The sequence below is a fragment of the Littorina saxatilis genome, linkage group LG4 (assembly GCF_037325665.1).
Source record: "Littorina saxatilis isolate snail1 linkage group LG4, US_GU_Lsax_2.0, whole genome shotgun sequence".
Lineage (NCBI taxonomy): Eukaryota > Metazoa > Mollusca > Gastropoda > Littorinimorpha > Littorinidae > Littorina > Littorina saxatilis.
The window spans coordinates 42,322,859-42,342,858 of NC_090248.1; the positions used below are offsets into that span (position 1 = coordinate 42,322,859).

At 41.2% G+C, this 20,000-nt stretch overlaps 1 protein-coding gene across 1 annotated transcript in view; it reads right to left on the reverse strand.

Annotated features, from left to right (window-relative positions):
- The window catches only part of LOC138964775 (stabilin-2-like), a 28,226-nt gene that overhangs the window by 1,254 nt on the left and 6,972 nt on the right, over nt 1–20,000 (reverse strand). The window contains exons 8-20 of the mRNA XM_070336814.1: nt 19,611–19,674; nt 19,034–19,198; nt 18,063–18,209; nt 17,335–17,478; nt 16,592–16,654; nt 15,669–15,782; nt 13,153–13,206; nt 12,444–12,524; nt 11,525–11,680; nt 5,547–5,606; nt 4,750–4,845; nt 2,915–3,001; nt 1–1,091 (exon numbers count right to left, since the gene is read on the reverse strand). The exon at nt 1–1,091 is cut by the window's left edge and continues 1,254 nt beyond it. Coding sequence (XP_070192915.1) covers nt 735–1,091; nt 2,915–3,001; nt 4,750–4,845; nt 5,547–5,606; nt 11,525–11,680; nt 12,444–12,524; nt 13,153–13,206; nt 15,669–15,782; nt 16,592–16,654; nt 17,335–17,478; nt 18,063–18,209; nt 19,034–19,198; nt 19,611–19,674 — 1,588 coding nt within the window. The 3' untranslated portion in view covers nt 1–734. The remainder of the gene's footprint in view (nt 1,092–2,914; nt 3,002–4,749; nt 4,846–5,546; nt 5,607–11,524; nt 11,681–12,443; nt 12,525–13,152; nt 13,207–15,668; nt 15,783–16,591; nt 16,655–17,334; nt 17,479–18,062; nt 18,210–19,033; nt 19,199–19,610; nt 19,675–20,000) is intronic.

Genomic DNA, 20,000 nt, shown 5'->3' on the forward strand with positions numbered 1-20,000 from the left:
CTTCTTCTTGTCGATCACACGTCTATATTGTCAGCCCGGAAAGCGAGACTACAAATGTTAAAATGATTCTTTCTTCTCCAGGTCCCCGGTGGTAATAGCAAAACTGACTGACTGTTCAAAGTATTCAACGAATAGTAACATGAATGACCATGGCACGTAATTTTTCACATTTGCCCGCATTATGTAGTCATGTATATGTCAATAATCATGAGGGCTGAGCATTTGTAGCATTTTGGGCAACATGTCATAAACTATGTTGTGCAACAAACTACGACAGACCATACTGATAGTATCAGCGAGTAACTGCGCCTGCGACAATCCACATCATTTGCGACAGAAAAATCGGCTACATTGGGACCAGCCCTGATTATAGGTGCAAAAAACATCGACTCATTTTTAATAAAAACAAGCATGGAGACAAAACACAATACGAACAATCATTCAGGAAGAAGAATTGAAAGCAATTCTTCTTCCCGTAATACAGTCCGGCTCACCATCTCAGATCTGCCTTTACGAAATTGAATTGATAAGAACAAAATATACGTGACCCTCCACCACGGAATGAGTCGCATGTCACCTTTGCATGATTTTCATATTTTTACATTTTCATAAAGAATTGTTTATGCTCTATCCAGTGGTGAAAACCGTTTTAGAAAAGAGCGAACACTGTTTGAGTTATAAGCCTGTGACTAAGGTGACCCTCACACTGTTACCAGACACTCCCCGGACTTATATTAAGCCTTGGGCAGAACCGCGCGAGGTGACATGCGACTCATTTCGTGGTGGAGGGTCACATATTTGCAAAGAGAGCCAGCATACAGGCTGATCATTTTTGCTATCTGACCAAATGGAGGGATGACATTATCCCATGTAAAATCATGGCCCGATCTGAGAGGTTCGGTCGAACTGTTGTGTTTACACAAGGAGAAATGTGCCTTTAAATAAACACTGAAAATATATATGTGAAAGAAAAACTTACGATCAGTGCAGTTTGGTCCGAAGTTCTTGCGATCCATACACAGTTCGCACTTTTCGCCACGAAAGTTTCGATCACACAGGCAAAATCCAGTCCCAAACCTCTCGTCCATACACTGAAATGAAATAAAGAAAAACAGGTCAAAATGTAATGCCTGCTTCCTCTAGAATATGTCTCACGTGTTGCTCAGTAGAGAAGTGTTGTTTTTGTTGTTGTTGTTGTTGCTGTTGTTGTTGTTGTGATTGTTGTGGTCGTGTTGTTTGTGGTGATTTTTGGTTTTGCTGGTTTTTTTAAGAGGGGGTCTTTCATGCGAACAACTTTTGTGTCTACTTTTTTTGTCAAAACAACAAAACACGCAAACAAACAAACGAACAACAGAAAACATTAAAAACAAAAAAGTCAAGGTCGGCGACTGCGATGACGATTGGGTCAAAGCAAACACAGTTTTGTTTGTTTCTTTGTTCGTTTCGTATCTTGTTTCCCTGTTTATCATTTTGCTTGGCCTATGGTCTCGTTATCATCGTCGCCACCCCCCCCCCCCCCTCTCTCTCTCTCTCTCTCTCTCTCTCTCTCTCTCTCTCTCTCTCTCTCTCTCTCTCTCTCTCTCTCTCTCTCTCTCTCTCTCTCTCTCTCTCTCTCTCTCTCTCATTCTCTGTTAATATGTATGTCTCTCTCTCTCTTCAGTTCACTTCAGTTCATTTCAGATCTCTTTCTCTCTTTTCTGCCTATTACCCCCCCCCCCCCCCCAACCGACGACCCCTACCCGCCCCATTCCCTCCTTGACTGTAACCCCACCCACACCAATTCGGCATGCGAGACAACCGCATCTTCAGTACGATTGTAACCACGCATATAATTATACCGTATCTGGGAAACGTGGGAATCGAATTGCAAAGGTTGCTAAAAGTTTGCCTAAACAAAGAAAAATTGAATTGATTATAAACAGTAGACGGATGTCGAACTTATTTGCCAACCCCCTTCGGTTTCCCGGATTTAAAAAAACAACAACAAAAACGGAAAAAAACACCTAATAATTCAGGGCTTCTGCACAACATTGCAAGACGCGACAGCTAAATTACATATTCCATCCAAAAACTAACGTTCATGCCGGCATTCTTCGGCCCATGTTATCACCAAAGAAGAATTGACCATTATTCCCGCCCTGATCAGGTTTCAAACACAATTACCCGCACTAACACAACTTGCGTGCAAGAATGCTATTGAGGAATACTAAAAACAGAGGAGGAAAAGACCCAAGCCTAACAGCATGCAGACATTCCCACGGGAAAGACAGGCAAATATAGGGAGAATGAGCAGTCTCCTATCCTTACAAATCTAAGAAATACAGTACGAAACAATGTTGTTGTTGGGGGTGGGGGGGAGTGTGTGCGTGTGTGTGTGTGTGTGTGTGTGTGTGTGTAGTGTGTGTGTGTGTGTGTTTGTTTGTTTGTGTGATTGTGTGTGTGTGTGCGTGCGTGCGTGTGTGTGTGTGTTTGTGTGGGTGTGCGTGTGTGTGTGTGTACGTGTGTGTCGGTGTATGTGTGTGTTTACGTTTATCTGAGTGTATATCTGCGTCTCTGTGTCCCTGAACCTTTGTGCAACTACAAATCTACGTGTCATTAAAAAGAAGCACAGCATAGTTCTTCGAGCTCATTACAAAAGAAATCCAAGCATCTTTCCAAGGTTAAAGACCAAACAAAACAAAAACAAACTAGAAACTGAAATTGAAACAAGATGTCGCTAAAACACAACTCAAACAAGAAACAACACCACACCAATGAATAAAGATCATGTCAAGAAGAATCAAGAAATACAATTCCCCGGCAGGATCGCATGACAGCAAGCCGGCCCCCAAAACAACACAAATTTGATTCCCGTCATGAGCGGTGAAATCAGATCTGCTCTCGCGGAATCTCACTAAATCTCGCTAAATCTCACCTCGCCGTGACCGTTGCACGGGTTTTTGTGACCGCCAGGACATGACCGACAGTCTTTGCCATGAAACCCGGGACAACATTTGGGAATCTGCAAAGAAAGAAAATGATAATGAAGATGTAAAACAGCTGCCGTTACAAGCGCACTGGTTATGCAATAGGCCGCCTTGCAAACAGTTTGATATAGCCTCCCCTGTCTGTGACAGTCAATCACATTTTGTTGCATTTAAACGCATATATATTTATGTACTGCACATCATTCTGCTGCTTAGCAGTTATGTTTAAAGGCACTTTCCTTCTGGTGAAATGTGACCCTCCACCACGAAATGAGTCGCATGTCACCTCGCGCGGTTCTGCCCTAGGCTTAATATAAGTCCGGGGCGTGTCTGGTAACAGTGTGAGGGTCACCTTAGTCACAGGCTTATAACTCAAACAGTGTTCGCTCTTTTCTAAAACGGTTTTCACCACTGGATAGAGCATAAAAAACTCTTTATGAAATTGTAAAACTATGAAAATCATGCAAAGGTGACATGCAACTCATTCCGTGGTGGAGGGTCACAAATCAGGTCTGCTCACTATCTCAGGCCTGGCCCGGTTTGAAGTTTGGCATGTGTCCAAGTGGAGGGGTGGCCCTGTCTCACGTAAAGGCCTGACCAGCTCTCTACCTGGCCGAATAGTTTACACGGAAAAGAGCGTGTCCTTAAGTACAGTCAAACCCGTCCAAAACGACCACTCAAGGGATGATCAAAAGTGGTCGCTAGTTTTGGAACTAGATGAATACCCGCTTCGCGATTGACGCCACACGAAGGAAGGGAGATAAACGCGCAAAACACTGGAGAAGATAAGGAAGAGTTACTGGGAATGGATCTACAGAAAAACCAAAATCGGTTCAGCGCTGCGCGCTGAGAGCACGTGTTGAAAATTTTCATCGACCAGATTGTGTCCGGGGTCTACCTGAATATGCCCACCAAATTTGAAGCAGATCCATCGAGAACTTTGGCCGTGCATCGCGAAGTGACAGAAAGACAGACAGACACACACACACACACACACAAGCCGTATATAGATATAGAAGGTGAATTTTGTAGTAGAAACGCTTTTCTGGAATCATCGGGATGGTCGTTGTGGGCAGGTGGTCGCTTTGAAGAGGTGGGCGCAAGGGCAGGTTTGACTGTACTGGATTTTACTCGGTTGCAGAATTTAGTATCTGGTATTTTGGGCTTGCTAGCTCCCTACCTCTTTCACCTTACTTTTTGTTTGTTTGTTTGCTTAACGCCCAGCCGACCACGAAGGGCCATATCAGGGCGGTGCTGCTTTGACATATAACGTGCGCCACACACAAGACAGAAGTCGCAGCACAGGCTTCATGTCTCACCCAGTCACATTATTCTGACACCGGACCAACCAGTCCCAGCACTAACCCCATAATGCCAGACGCCAGGCGGAGCAGCCACTAGATTGCCAATTTTAAAGTCTTAGGTATGACCCGGCCGGGGTTCGAACCCACGACCTCCCGATCACGGGGCGGACGCCTTACCACTAGGCCAACCGTGCCGGTTTTTACGTTACTGAGATTAAATAAATCCATAACATACCAAAGAAGAGAGTGCTCGCATTTAGCTCCCTACCTCTTAAACGTTGCTGGGGTTAAATACATCCATAATATACCACAGAAGAAAGTGCTCGCATTTAGCTCCCTACCTTTTCTACGTTGCTGGGATTAAATACATCAATTATAGACCACAGAAGAGAGTACTAGCATTTAGCTCCCTGCATCTTCTACGTTCTTGGGGTTAAATAAATCCATAACATACCACAGAAGAGAATGCTATAGCATACCGTATAGGTCCGGACGCAGATGGGCTGGCATCCAGGGACCTCAGCGACGACTCCACTCATCGTCCCCCAGAAATAGCAGGCCTCCGCTACCTCCCCCTGCACAGAATAAAAAAATACAGATTATATATTACAGTGACACGTCCCTTTTAAGACCTCCAAAAAAATGGGGGGAAAACACGTCTTAAACAGGGGGTATTCGTAACATGGAGTCAGAGATTATGAACATAAAAACTGTTAAAGCAAGGTTTAATCAAGGAAGAATTCTTAAATAGGAGGGACGTGAAAGGGGGGAGGGGGTAACATTAATCCTGATGTTGCGGTTAACAAAGCTTCCACGTAAATCTCGCACATCTATGACAAGAATCCACAACAAACAAACAAAATGCAAGTATACTCTCTATAAAACCAACAACGACAATCTGAGAAAACTCGAAGAACATTGTTTCTCTTTTTTGGTCGTACACTGTAGGGAGTGGCAGTCACATTTTTTTGGTTCTGATGTAATTAAAAAGGGAAATTAGTCATCAGAAAACAGGAACTAGAAAAATGACATTTACAGGCAAAGAAGCATGGCGGACAAATTTACTATCATTGCAAACATTAAAGAGAGTTTGAAGGACAAAAATAGGACAAAAATAACAAATGAAATGATACTAACCCAAACAAACACACATATAAAATTCAGCTAAATCATATATGGAAAATGCCAATAAATCTAGAAAAAAGTAGGTTTTTTTAAAGATAGAATATTCGCTTATTATCCTCTTAAGAAAATCAACACACGTAAAAGAACTTACGTCGAATTTGTCTGATTTCAGGGGACAGTGCAAATCTCCGTCGCAAAGCGTACAGCGTCCCTGCACAGAGAAAAACAATCAGAAACCTATATCTGTCTGTCTGTCTGTCTGTCTGTCGGTCGGTCTGTCTGTCTGTCTGTCTGTCTGTCGGTCGGTCTGTCTGTCGGTCTGTTTGGCTGTCTATGTGTCCGTGCGTCTGTCTGTTTAGCTGTCTGTGTATTTGTTTTGTATATATGGGTATATCTATCTGTCTGCCTGTTTTGGGCGTGCGACGAAATGGGAAAAAGTCGCTTCGTTTAGGAGTTTAATCTTCGTCTTCTTGGAGTTCGCTGGCGCTATACATTCAGTCCCCCTCGGATGAGTTTAATGAAGAGACAGTTCTTCCTCGAGATGTTCGTACCACGTGAAAGAGCAATATAATTATCGTTTTCTCTTTAGATGGGCTTATTGTACAACTCAATACCAGCAGCGACCAGGCGCTTATTTCAGACAAAGAAGCACATTTCTTTTGAAAAATAGCGGGTTTTTTCTCTTTAACATTTTTTTGCATTACACTGCGGTGGGACGCTGCCACTCGGTTGTACAGCAAGTCAGTTTTTAGTACACGTGAGCATTTTTCTTTAACGTGGTGCTATATCTCGACTGCGCATTAAATTCAGCTCACAAACCGGCTCGCCACTCGCCTAGCTGTCTGTGACCCCTCCCCCCCCCCCCCCCCTCCCTCTCTCTCTCTCTCTCTCTCTCTCTCTCTCTCTCTCTCTCTCTCTCACTCTCTCTCTCTCTCCCTCTCTCTCTCTCTCTCTCTCTCTCTCTCTCTCTCCCTCTCTCTCTCTCTCTCTTTCTCTCTCAAAATAGCTCATCTGTGTCCTTTTTTACATCATATCTGTCAGATAGGAAACAAGCAGTCTACCTAAACGGTTCATATTCATCACAAGGCACTGTAAAATGTGGAGTCCCACAAGGTTCTATCCTTGGTCCCTTACTGTTTGGACTATACATTAATGATTTACCATTACACCTCAAACAAGAAAATGCTGTACTTGATCTTTTTGCGGATGACTCAACACTTCACAGCAGTAATACAGATATAAATCTCATAAGAAAAGTACTCCAAGAAAGTATAGCAAATATTAATGATTGGTGTAATTGTAACAGAATGGCACTGCATCCTAAGAAAACAAAAAGCATGTTAATAACCACAAGACAAAAACACCAGCGACAGCCTCTGAGCCTTGATCTTATGCATGGTACAGTTAGCATTGCTCAAGTCCATCAACACCGTGTGCTTGGAGTTGTAATTGATGATGAACTTAACTGGCGCTCTCACATTGATACAGTTTATAAACGAGTTTCTAGGAACCTTTTCTTACTTAACAAGCTCTGGTGCGTTGTTTCTGTGGATGCCCTCAAAATGTTTTTCCACGCACACTGTCTCTCTCACATTTGCTATGCATCTACTGTCTGGTGCAATGCCAGTGATGTTCATATAAAGAAAATAAACACACTTCACAAGAGAGGTGTAAAGTTATTAAACCGAGATCCCAATATGACTACTCAAGAAAAATACACTCAACTGAACATTCTTCCGCTACATCAGCAGTTCTTTTTAAATGCTAGTGTTTTCATGTTTAAAATGTACAACCATGAAACACCTTCATACATCCAAGACCTGTTTGAGCGTCCTCCTGGTAGAGCGAGGCTTTTGAATTATACGCTACCGCTCCCACGCATTGATTTGTATAAATCTAGTTTATCCTACTGGGGATCGCTTGTGTGGAATATACTTCCAATGTACTGTAAAACATGTCAAACCCTTTCATCTTTTAAAAAAAATGTTCGAAAATATCTTTGTCAAAAATAATTCTCTCCCTACGCTTTAAAATCATAACTGTTACTGCATAACATCTTAATCATCATTTTATTAATCAATGAACCACGTTATTATAACTAGTGTTTTGTTACTTTTAACCTGATTACAAATTCTTAGTTAATTAGTTATTCGTTTGGCTGTTCAATACATGTTATATGAATATATAATTGTAATGTATAATGTCATGTATGTCTAAAAGGGACAGGTTGGAAGATTAGGCATTGCCTAAAACCTTTATCCCTTTGTATTAAAGTTTTGAATCTGAATCTGAATCTGAATCTCTCTCTCTCTCTCTCTCTCTCTCTCTCTCTCTCTGTCTCTCTCTCTCTCTCTCTCTCTTTCTATCTCCATCTCTCTCTCTCTCTATCTCTCTCTCTCTCTCTCTCTCTCTCCGTGTCTCTGTCTCGAGGTATTACACACCGCTACGACCGAAGAGAAGTGAAAAATAAACTCCTGTTGCGCAGCGGGATAAAGTATTCCCTCATACCTCGGAGATATACCTTCACTCGCTCGCAGCGACGTCACGTGACATTTTAGATGGTGGAACAAAATGCTGTCGCTTATCGGCACTGGGTGCAGTGCCTTTGTAGTGCACTTGCACTAGAACGGCACTGGGTCCAGTACCCGCTCCGGCGTCGAAGCATTTTCCACTAAAAAGTGAACAAAATTTGACCTATTTCGTCGCCTATAGGGGACGGAAAGAATGTCATTTCAATGGTGTGATAACATTCTTTCCGTCACGTGACGTCGCTGCGAGCGACTGAAGGTATATCTCCGAGGTATGAGGGAATACTTTAACCCGCTGCACAACAGGAGTTTATTCTTAACTTAGCTTCTGTCTGTCTCTGTCTCTCTCTCTCGTTCTCTCTCTCTCTCTCTCTCTCTCTCTCTCTCTCTCTCTCTCTCTCTCTCCCTCTGTTCTTTCTGACTGGCCTGTATTTCTTATGCTGATTCCATTCAGTATTTTTCTTCTCGTCTAGTATTTTTTGTGCTCACATAATAGTTTCTACTTGTCTAAGTACAGGCTTACAGGCGGTCACTTGGTAGGCTTGACTGGTTGCTAGAAAGGGAAAAGATTGGCCATCGATTCCTTGGTTGCATAGTCAGAAGGTTACTCTGAGACTGTGGGTAGTTGTTAAGTGAATGCGTTTGTGATTAGGTTGCCATGGTGGGTTTTGAGAATGAAAGTCGCTTGTTCATGTCAATGCTTGTTATTCTCTCAGGTGCACGCCCTGGATCGTGGAACGCCTAGTTGTGTCCACCGCAGGCGCTACACACGATTATGTCCCTCGCACGCGGAAGCAGATTTGATATATCGTAAAAGAATTCCCCTGTGAAGGTATTTTATGGCAGATCACATTATCTATTATAGATAGTCCGAAGCAGAATTACCTAGGCTATAAGTACAATCTTTTAATTTGGTCTTGTTGTGTACTCGTGAACAGTGGCGTTCGATTTTCTGCCGAAGTCCGCCAAAATTACGCAGAGAGGTCTCAATGTCTTACAAATTAACCCAGAATTACCTTTTGAATCACTATTCTAATACTCACAGTTCAATCTTCGATACCTTGCAGACTTGTATGCGCGGTTTGGGGCACCAGCATCGCTGATAAGCTGCTCTAATCTAGCGTTATTTTGTGATACTCGATTCTCAGTGGGTAACGTCCCCCACAGACACCAGATAAGGTCCCCCGCATTTTTGACCAAGCTGCGGGGGATCTTACCCCGTCAAATTTCACTGTTGATCTTTGTACCCATCGTGAGTCTAAACTAAGCTAAGCTGAAACTTAAAAATGGAAAGCAGTATCCACAAGTAGTTAGACTTTGACAAGCAAGAAGATTTAAGCCCTTCTGTTGACCGTGCTTTGTGTTATTTTATCATTTTTAACGTGGGGAACAGTATTTCTGACCTGTCTTGGTGAAATGTCTTCTCTTATGTAGTACACGAGAGTATAAATGGTAAGGAAACTGGCTGATCCAATGCAAAAAAAAAGTATCGGTCATACACTTCAATACAAGAAAGTCTGGTTATCTACTATTTTAAGGCATTAATTTGGAGACACATATACCATGTGGTTGGTCTTGCGGGGGACATAATCGTGTGTAGGGCCGACCCTATAACTTTTTATTACATTTGTCAACAAAACAAAACAAAAAAAAACAAAAAAAAAACCAGTGCAGAAAACGCAATGAACCCGAAAGCGCTCGAGTCGCACACTTATTTCCCTGTCAAGTAGGTTTAATTTGTACACATTAGAAAAAAAAATATTTAAAAAAAAATGATTGCCTACCTTCCTACCCTATTTTGGGGGGGCTACCGTAACCACACCTTTTTTTTGTGTGGGCCAAAGTAGATTAGACAAACAGGGACATGAACAAAATACTGAGTCTATCATAAGTCAAATGGAAACATTCACAATTGTTTTGTCTCAAATGAAACATTTCAATGACTCTTTCATGTTTTTTGATTTCTTGATTTTAGAACCAATCATTCACGATTGTTTTGGTTTTTTTTTCTATGATGAAACGTTCCAATAACTTCACTTTCTTGTTTTTAGATTCTTGAGTTTGGAACGAATCATTTAAGATTGTTATTCCAATAACTAACTTTTCTTGTTTTTATATTCTTAATTTTAAAACGCATCATACACGATTATTTTCTCTATAATGAAACGTTGCAATGACCTTTTACGTTTTTGGGTTCTGTATTTCAGAAGGAATCATGCACGAATTTGTGTCTACAATGAAACGTTCTAATGACTAATCTTTCTTGATTCTAGATTCTTGATTGAGGAACCTTAGCAGTCAACCCAAGGCTGGGTCAAAGTGCCCCCCCCCCCCCCCCCCCTCCCCAACATCCTTCTTACCAGGAAATGTACCTTTTGTTTCTCAAGGAATAATCCAAAAATTCCCCTTTCAAAGCTAAACCTCAACAGCATCTGGAAGGCAATGGCACCCCCTACTCCCCGCCTGTCCAGCCCCTGTACCCCTGCCTCATATTAGAAGCCCTTGCCTTTGTTTGCACTAGGTCCAGCCCTGCTACCTGTTTCGGATGTCTTATCGAGCACATCATAACTCATGTACCTTGATAGTGGTGTTTTTGACGATGTCACATCATAACTCATGTACCTTGATAGTGGTGTTTTTGACGATGTCACATCATAACTCATGTACTTTGATAGTGGTGTTTTTCACGATGTCACATCATAACTCATGTACTTTGATAGTGGTGTTTTTGACGATGTCACATCATAACTCATGTACCTTGATAGTGGTGTTTTTGACGATGTCACATCATAACTCATGTACTTTGATAGTGGTGTTTTTGACGATGTCACATCATAACTCATGTACCTTGATAGTGGTGTTTTTGACGATGTCACATCATAACATGTACCTTGATAGTGGTGTTTTTGACGATGTCACATCATAACTCATGTACTTTGATAGTGGTGTTTTTGACGATGTCACATCATACCTCATGTTTCTTGATAGTGGTGTTTTTGACGATATCATCATAACTCATGTACTTTGATAGTGGTGTTTTTGACGATGTCACATCATAACTCATGTACCTTGATAGTGGTGTTTTTGACGATGTCACATCATAACTCATGTACTTTGATAGTGGTGTTTTTGACGATGTCACATCATACCTCATGTTTCTTGATAGTGGTGTTTTTGACGATGTCACACAATGACTCATGTACCTTGATAGTGGTGTTTTTGACGATGTCACATCATACCTCATGTTTCTTGATAGTGGTGTTTTTGACGATGTCACACAATGACTCATGTACCTTGATAGTGGTGTTTTTGACGATGTCACACAATGACTCATGTACCTTGATAGTGGTGTTTTTGACGATGTCACACAATGTACCTTGATAGTGGTGTTTTTGACGATGTCACACAATGACTCATGTACCTTGATAGTGGTGTTTTTGACGATGTCACATCATACCTCATGTACCTTGATAGTGGTGTTTTTGACGATGTCACATCATAACTCATGTACCTTGATAGTGGTGTTTTTGACGATGGCACATCATAACTCATGTACCTTGATAGTGGTGTTTTTGACGATGTCACATCATACCTCATGTACCTTGATAGTGGTGTTTCTGACGATGTCACATCGACTGGGCAGTATGTCGGCTAGCTCATCGGGGATGAGGGGTCCGTCAATGTGGTAGTACACGGCGTTCCTGCAAGGGATGTCTGTCTGGGAAATGTTCACCTTCCCCATCAGCTGTATGCGACCCTGGAAAAGCAAGGTTGATGTGATGATCAGGTTTTTTATTGTTCAATTAATACTCTCGGTTAGGTTTTGTTGGGGCGGGGTGGGGGTGGGGGTGGGAGGGGGTGGGGGTGGTTAGGGGGAGGGGAGTGGGTATTGAGGTTGTTGGCTTTAAGCTTGAGCTTCTTTGTTCGTTGCCTGTTTGTTTATTTGTTTTGTTAATTTGTTTATTGGTTCCATTGGACTATATACAATAAAATAAAATATGTCTGCGTTAATGTTAGTGTCACTGTTCGAGTGGTTGTCTGTCTGTCTGTCTGTCTGTCTGTCTCTGTCTGTCTGTCTGTCTGTCTGTCTCTGTCTGTCTGTCTGTCTGTCTGTCTGTCTGTCTCTCTCTCTCTCTCTCTCTCTCTCTCTCTCTCTCTCTCTCTCTCTCTCTCTCTCTCTCTGTGTCTGTGTGTCTGTCTGTCTGTCTGTCTGTCTGTATGTCTGTCTCTGTCTCTGTCTCTCTGTCTGTCTGTGTGTCTTGCTGGCTGGCTGTCTGTCTGTCTTTCTGTCTGTCTGTCTCTGTCTCTCTTTCTCTCTGTGTCTGTCTGTGTGCCTGTCTGGCTGGCTGGCTGGCTGGCTGTGTCTGTCTCTATATGCTCTTGCGTATGTCTGTGTTAATGTATTTGCATGTTACTGTGCACAGGGTTGCCTATGTCTGTCTGTCTGTCTGTCTGTCTTGTCTGTGTGTCTACATGATTAAACCTTATAAAATTAACAAAGAAAACTAACAAGAACATACCACATCAGTTATGGAAACATCAAATGCGTAGTTGGCGACAGAGTGAATCCTTTTCATACTGACCAAGTCCGTGACGCTTATCTGAAACAGAGAAGATTCCTCCAGGTCTTAAAACACTATTGTGGATGAGAATAAAGTTGAAATGGCATCTCGATCTAATTTCGTGTCTTTTACCTCGTACGATATGATGCAAAACAATACAATACAATACAATACAATACAATACGATACAATACAATACAATACAATACAATACAATACAATACAATGCAATGCAATACAATACAATACAATACAATACATTCAATTTCTTTCTTTATTTGGTGTTTAACGTCGTTTTCAACCGTTCAAGGTTATATCTCGACGGAATACATTCAATACAATGCAATGCAATGCAATGCAATGCACTACAAAGCAATACAATACATTACAATACAATACAATGCAATGCAATGCAATACAAAGCAATGCAACACAACACAACACAACACAACACAACACAACACAACACAATACAATGCAATGCAATGCAATGCAATGCCGTTCAATGCAATAAAGACAGTATATTGCAAGGCAATGCAATACAATAAAATATAGTCCAGTGCATATATAATAACACACGCTAGTATAGCTCAAGAGAAAAGTCCAGCTTGTGTCGAAAAAACAACACCCGATTACAATATAGTTTGCAGTAACATGGAGTACTTACTCTGCCGGCAAAGATGTGATTCTCCAACAGTGTCCTCAGCTTTTCCTTCCCTTCCTGAAAGCACAGGCGAAAATTAACATCATAAGATGTTTGATGGGTTGTTGACAGACCAGCTTTTTTGTCGGTCCGAAGGGGAGCATATCGTCTTTTGTTTCATATTTATTGACCAAGGCCGAAGGCAGCGGTCAATAAATATGAAACAAAAGTCGATATGCCCCCCGAGGACCGACAAAAAAGCTGGTCTGACAACAGACATCCAAACATCGTTTTTGTCATCATTTTGATAGTGAGAAAATAAGTGCACAATCAACACAGGGAGCCATGCTTTGAAACACGAGTATCGTTTTGATAACCACACGAGTTCCGTTTTGATAATCACTGGCAAGCAAAGCTGGCGTGTGAAAGCAACTTTCTGTGTTTTTGAGTTCATAAAATGTTGGGATGAATATGTCAGGTTTGAGGATGCACAGTTCTGTAGGTTCATCTCGGTATTCCACCCCCTCGGCTGTCAGTTGCTAAGTGATCGAATGTGGAAGCTACGTTGGGTCAAAGGTCACAGAAGAGTTGCGTCGTGCAGCGTAGGAAAGAATCGCGATCTTGTTTCCGACTCAGTGCCTCTTTGTTTTTCATTAGACCTGTCATTCTGCTTGCTCGGCTTTGTTAGATGTTTGCATGTCTTATTGCTATTTTCTTTGTTTTTATTATTATTTCTTATTTGCGCTTCGTTTATCGATACAACGTCTTGTGCACGGGTCAAAATGTGTGTGTCAGGGGTCAATTGGTTTGACTTGAACTTGACGTTTGTGTTTCTCCGAACGTCTGTGTATCCAAACACAGATACACGCACTCCATGACTTTGTAAGAAGACATAACATATCGGTAGGTTTCATTTGTTTATTATGAATTTATGATCTTTCATGAAGTAGTTTTGTTTTTTTGGTTTACTTTTGCCAGTTTGCCAGTTCGTTTGTGGAACTTTGCAAAGCAGTGTCGTGTCGTCTGTTTAGGTCTGGGGAAACGCCAATGAAAAGAGCCGAAGAATCCCCGAGCGTTTCTATTGGGTTTGCTTTTGATTATCCATACATGTATAACCTGCTTCCTGCAACTATGGTAACCGGGGATTTATTGCCTGGGGAACATGAGATTTATTTCCCAGGTGCTTGTGAATGAAAACTCGTGAAAATGATGACAAACATTCTTGTTTGAATAGTATACATGTACAAAGTTAAAGCTACCTATCTTTCATAGGTGAAAACGAATCAATCCTGGTTGTAATGTTACAAGAAGTTTTTTCTCGGGGGGTCGAACATTTCATTTTGAGAAGTCTGAAGCCAAGGAACTACCACACTTGAAAGCAAGACTTTGGCAATTGGAGGGAATATTACATTTTTTTTTTCTTTTTTCTTTTTTTTCTCTTTTTGTGGATTTGTTTTTGTTTTTACATGTATATGCTGTACATTACAGGACATCACCTAAACAAGGGGACAAAAACATAAAACAGAAACACACTTGGACAATTACAACACACATGGGGTGGGTGGCTGGGTGGGTTTGGGGGGGATCAGGGCTTGGTGGTCGCAGTATCAAAAGTATGTAAGAAAAAAAATAACCTAAGAGTTACATCAAAACATGCAGATACAGGCGCCAATCCTTGTAAAATTTAAATAATGTATTATTCATAACTGCGTTATACTTTTCACAAATAAATCTTTGCGTAAGATTTCTACTAAATGTCTTAAAATTAGTGATCTTTTTGTTCATTTTGGGAATATCACTTTTTACTTTTAGACCGCTGAGGTGATCAAGTCTAAGTCCAAAGCATCCACCGGCTTGTTTTCCCATCTGTTTTCAGGCATAGTCCCATAATGGCCCAGTGGAAATGACGTCACATACGGAAGGAAGTGTGAACATTTTAAGAGTCATTCAGTGTGACGGCGAAGCGTACACTGGGCTAAATCTGGAAGTTGTCTTTCTTTACGAATACACCAATGAACTAAAAAGTTCCCTCTATGCCGTGCATGTTGTGTACATAAAATGTACAATGTGTCATACATCAATTATCTGTTAAACTGTACTTTGTTTCCCTTTTTTTCAAGTTAGTCCCTCTTTATGGCGAGGGCTGGATGTAAAAAAGCAGATCACTGCTTAATCTATTACCCTCGTTAAATAAAGAAATGTCCGTGTCATTGTCATTGTCAATACTTCGGATATCAGCACGCTTCACATGTCCTTTATGGTCAGAGGGTTGCATTTGTCGCTTCTAAAAAAGCCCAATTTTCCACCACTAAAGCTACGGTGTAGTAAAATGGCGGGTAGGTAACAACCGGTGCCTTCAACGTCGCAATGTATAATGAAAGGGATGCGCTATTCTTAATGCAGAAATCGGTAGAACCCCATTCACTGAGTCAGCTACTTTTTCCTAACCCCGTTGAAAGAATGAAAGAATGTGTGCACTAATTCAATTATGCATGAAAGTGAAACAGACAAAAGAAAGACAAATAATTCTCAGTGCTTGCCTCATCTGTGGTGAGGTACTCCAGTGTTCCCTCCGGTAGATTGTCCAAACCTCCGTTTTCTGGAGCGAACACGGTGATGTTGTCTCGGTCGAAGACATGATCTACTCCCAGGCTCTGACAAAGAGTTAGGATACTTTATAAGACATAGGCCTAGTCGTCCCCGTGAAAACAGTTCGGCTTACCATGTCAGATCTACCCAGGCTCTTGAATATGTGGCATGAGACCATCCTTCAACTTAGACATATACCAAAAATTAACATCTTTAATTGCCTGCTTCGTGTGCAGATTGAGGTTGTTATTTTTTTTTTTTTTTTTTTTAAATGAATTTCACAATTTACCATTAGTGTCAGGAAAGAAGATGATTCATAGAAACAACAACAATTCCAATTTGATCTGCACAGAGAGCCTACTGGCTTTTAATTTTCAGAATGAGTTCAAGAAGAGGGATGGTTTTCTCCCATGTAAATGCCTGGCTGAATCTGAGATCGTGAGTCACATTGTTTAACGCGGGACTGAATATGCCTTTAAGAAATTGAACTTGAGTATTTGCAGCAGACGATATTGCAATATTCAAGTTTGATTAAACGTGATTAAAAAAAGGGTTATGGCATTGCGCTTGCGACTATTCCTACAATAAATCATAAGAATTAGTACGTACAACATCGAATACACAACTGATAAGCAGAAAGAAAGAAAAAAACTTACGCGAAAAACATATTCACACAGTTTCTAATAACAAACAAAAGGCTGCTACATTCGACTTTTACTAACTCATAAGATTCAAAAAAGGTTCACAAACATTTTTTTAAATGTTCCTGTATTTAATCATTAATAAATAACTTACAGAGACATATCACTAAAAATGGAAGACTGTATCAGTATGAATTAATTGAACAGTACCGAGAGGAAACAAAATCACTCACATTGATTAAAGTTTGCAGACGGTTAAAACGGCCCTCTTGTTGAATTAGCTGCATTGCCGTTTTCTGTGGACAAAAACGAAAATAAGTACAATTGCAATCATTCCCCTTTCCTTACTGCTAATCGAAACAAGTCTAATTCGTCGGTTGATTATAGTTTTACAGTGTTTGTGTGGGAAGGGAGGGGTGGGGGTGGGACGGAGTAATTAAGACTAAGGCCTAAAAAAAATAGGTGTGGTTACGGTAACCCGACCTACCCTATTTTTAGGGGCCGACCCTATAACTTTGTACTACATTTGTCCAAAAAACAAAAACAAAAACAACAAAAAACGAGTGCAAAAAACGCAATGAAAGCGAAAGCGCTCGAGTCGCACACTTATTTCCCTGTCAAGTAGGTTTAATTTGTACACATTAGAAAAAAAAAGTTTAAAAAAAAAATTGATTGTCTACCTTCCTACCCTATTTTTTTTTTTTGTGTGGCTATGTTACCTTAACCACACCTATATTTTTTGTTTGGCCTAACGGGTTTTTTTCGTTGAAGGAATGTCACGTATCGGAAAAAAAAGAATGTCAATTCAGAATTCAACTGGTTTGGGTCAATTCATTTGAACTTTTGAGGCATCATCATCACCATCATCATCATCATCATCATCATCATCATCATCATCATCATCATCATCATCATCATCATCATCATCATCATCATCATCATCATCAACAACACATTTAACAACAGTAATAATTACCGTCTTGTCGCCCACGATAATGGGTTCATTCATAAGCAGTTCGTTTACGATATGTATCATGCCATTGGAGGCCGGGAAGTCACGTGATATCACTTTGACTTTGTTTGAGAAGCCACGGATTTTGTACTTGAAGACGTTTTTGGCCTGAAATAAAGACAACGAGTATCTGTTATGGCGAACAAGTCCGCTACAAGAAAACACTGAGACAAATTGACAATGACGGTTTAATAAGTCATATGCGTATTCAGAACGTAAGCAAGTTCACATATATCATCTCTGTCTCTCTGTCTCTGTCTGTCTGTCTCTCACTCTCTCTTTATCTCTCTCTCTTTTTTTCTCACCACCCTCTCTCTGTCCTTCTCTGTCTCTTTCTCATCACAATCTCTCTCTCTCTCTCTCTCTCTCTCTCTCTCTCTCTCTCTCTCTCTCTCTCTCTCTCTCTCATACACTCTCTCTCTCTCTCTCTCTCTCCCTCTCTCTCTCTCTCCCCCTCTCTCTCTCTTCTACTCTCTTCTTCTCACCCCCTCTCTCTCTCTCCTTCTCACTCTCTCTTTCTCATCCCCCTCTCCCTCTCTCTCTCTCTCTCTCACTCTCTCTCTTTCTCTCTCTCTCTCTCTCACACACACACACACACACACACACACACACACACACACACACACACACACACACACACACACACATGAGCTCGCGCCGCAGACAGACAGACAGATGGATAGTATACTGACCACCCTGACTTGCAGGTCAGCAATGGTTCCCTGCAGTGTGTAGTAGTTGTCATACCCTTGCAGGTCTTCCAGCGTCAGTTTACCCAGCAGTATGTGCTGACGTAGCAATTGACGAGTCCTTCTAGGCTGTTTCAGCATGTCTGCATACTGCAGGCAAATCGGTCAATCAAGCAATCAAGCAATCAATCAATCATTCCATCAATCAATCATTCCATCAATCAATCAACCAATCAATCAATTAACCAATCAATCAACCAATCATTCATTCAATCAATCAATCAATCATTCAATCAATAGATCAATCAAGCAATCAAGCAAGCAATCAAGCAAGCAAGCAATCAAGCAAGCAATCCATTAATCAGTCAATTAACCAATCAATCAATCAATAGTTTGCGCTCAACATGTCTGCATACTGCAAAGGAATCAGTCAGTCAAATAATAGATTAGTAGACTGCGCTGAGTATGTCTGCATACTATACAGGCAAAGAAGTCAGTCAATCAATCAGTAGACTGCGCTCGGCATGTCTGCATACTGCAGAGAAAACAATCAATCAATCAATCACTCAATCAATACACTGCGCTCAATATCTGCATGCATACTGCACATAAATCAATCAATCAGTGGATTACGCTCATTATGCCTGCATACTGCAGGCAAATCATTCATTCAATCAATCAATCAATCAATCAATCAAGCAGCGCATAAGTTAATGGGGTTTCAGCCCCTATACAAGTAGCCCTGTCTTGAACGAGGTCTAGATGAAATAAAAGCATGTATACTTGCTAAACTGTAACCCTCATCAATACAGATTTAGACGTGTCTTAATGTCTTGTCTTGTCTTGTCTTGTTTTGTCTTCTCTCCTCTCCTCTCCTCTCCTCTCCTCTCCTCTCCTCTCCTCTCCTCTTCTCTTCTCTTCTGTGCTATTGTAAACTGACCTTAAAGTCTTTGCTATTGTCCGTGCAAACTGACCTTAAAGTCTTTTCGTGCCCTCCTGTATGCGCGGTTGTTGGGGATGAAGATAGTAAAAGGCCCATGCTGCTCCATCGCTGTTCTGTACAACCGGTCTATCAATCCGAGAGACATGGACAGCTGCCCTCGCAATGTCGGATGTTGTCTGTTCAGTTCTGACAGTCGCTGCAAAAGGAAGAGAAAGAATTTACAAGCAGTACGATTAAGACGTAGCCCAACACAGAACTGAATTTGCCTATTCGGTAAGTGACAGTCAGGTAGATAGTTGTTTGTTTGCTTGGTTGGTTGGTTACTTTAGTTTTTTTGTTTTAGTTTGTTTGGTGTCGTAGTTTTGTTGTTGTTAGATTGCTTACTTCATTGATTGATTGATTGATTGATTGATTGACTGATTGGTGGACCGGTTGTTTGGTTGGATAGTTGATTGACTGTGTGGCTGGTGAGGTGGTGGGTTACTTGGTACTTTGTTCACATTTGCATAACAGGTACAGCCCGAACAGATCTGTTTTGGCTTACATATTTGGTTTCAGGGGAAGTACACAATCCCAGTCTTTAACAATAATGCAGAGCGCTGACTTACTTGAACAATGTTGCCGAAACAGTTCTTTTCGCCGTCACCAACGTAGCCCGGAAGGCAGGAACACCTGCACGAGGAACATCGACAGGGCTATTTCAATACAGTCAAACCCCAATTCAAATAGACGAATTCCGAAAATAACTCTGTCTGGTTTGTATGGGTTGTGCAAGAGTGAATACTCTTGCTTTCAGGGGGACAAACAATGCACGGGCCAATCACTAGCGAGGGGTGTGTTTAAAACACGTGGACAAAGAGCCAGTGTGCGGCGTTTATTTGTACCCAAAAAAGCAAGGGTATTCACTTTTCAAAACTCATACAACCCCGACAGATTATTTCTGAACATCGTCTATTGTCATCAAAACTTAAATGAAGACGGTAAAATGAGGTTCTAGA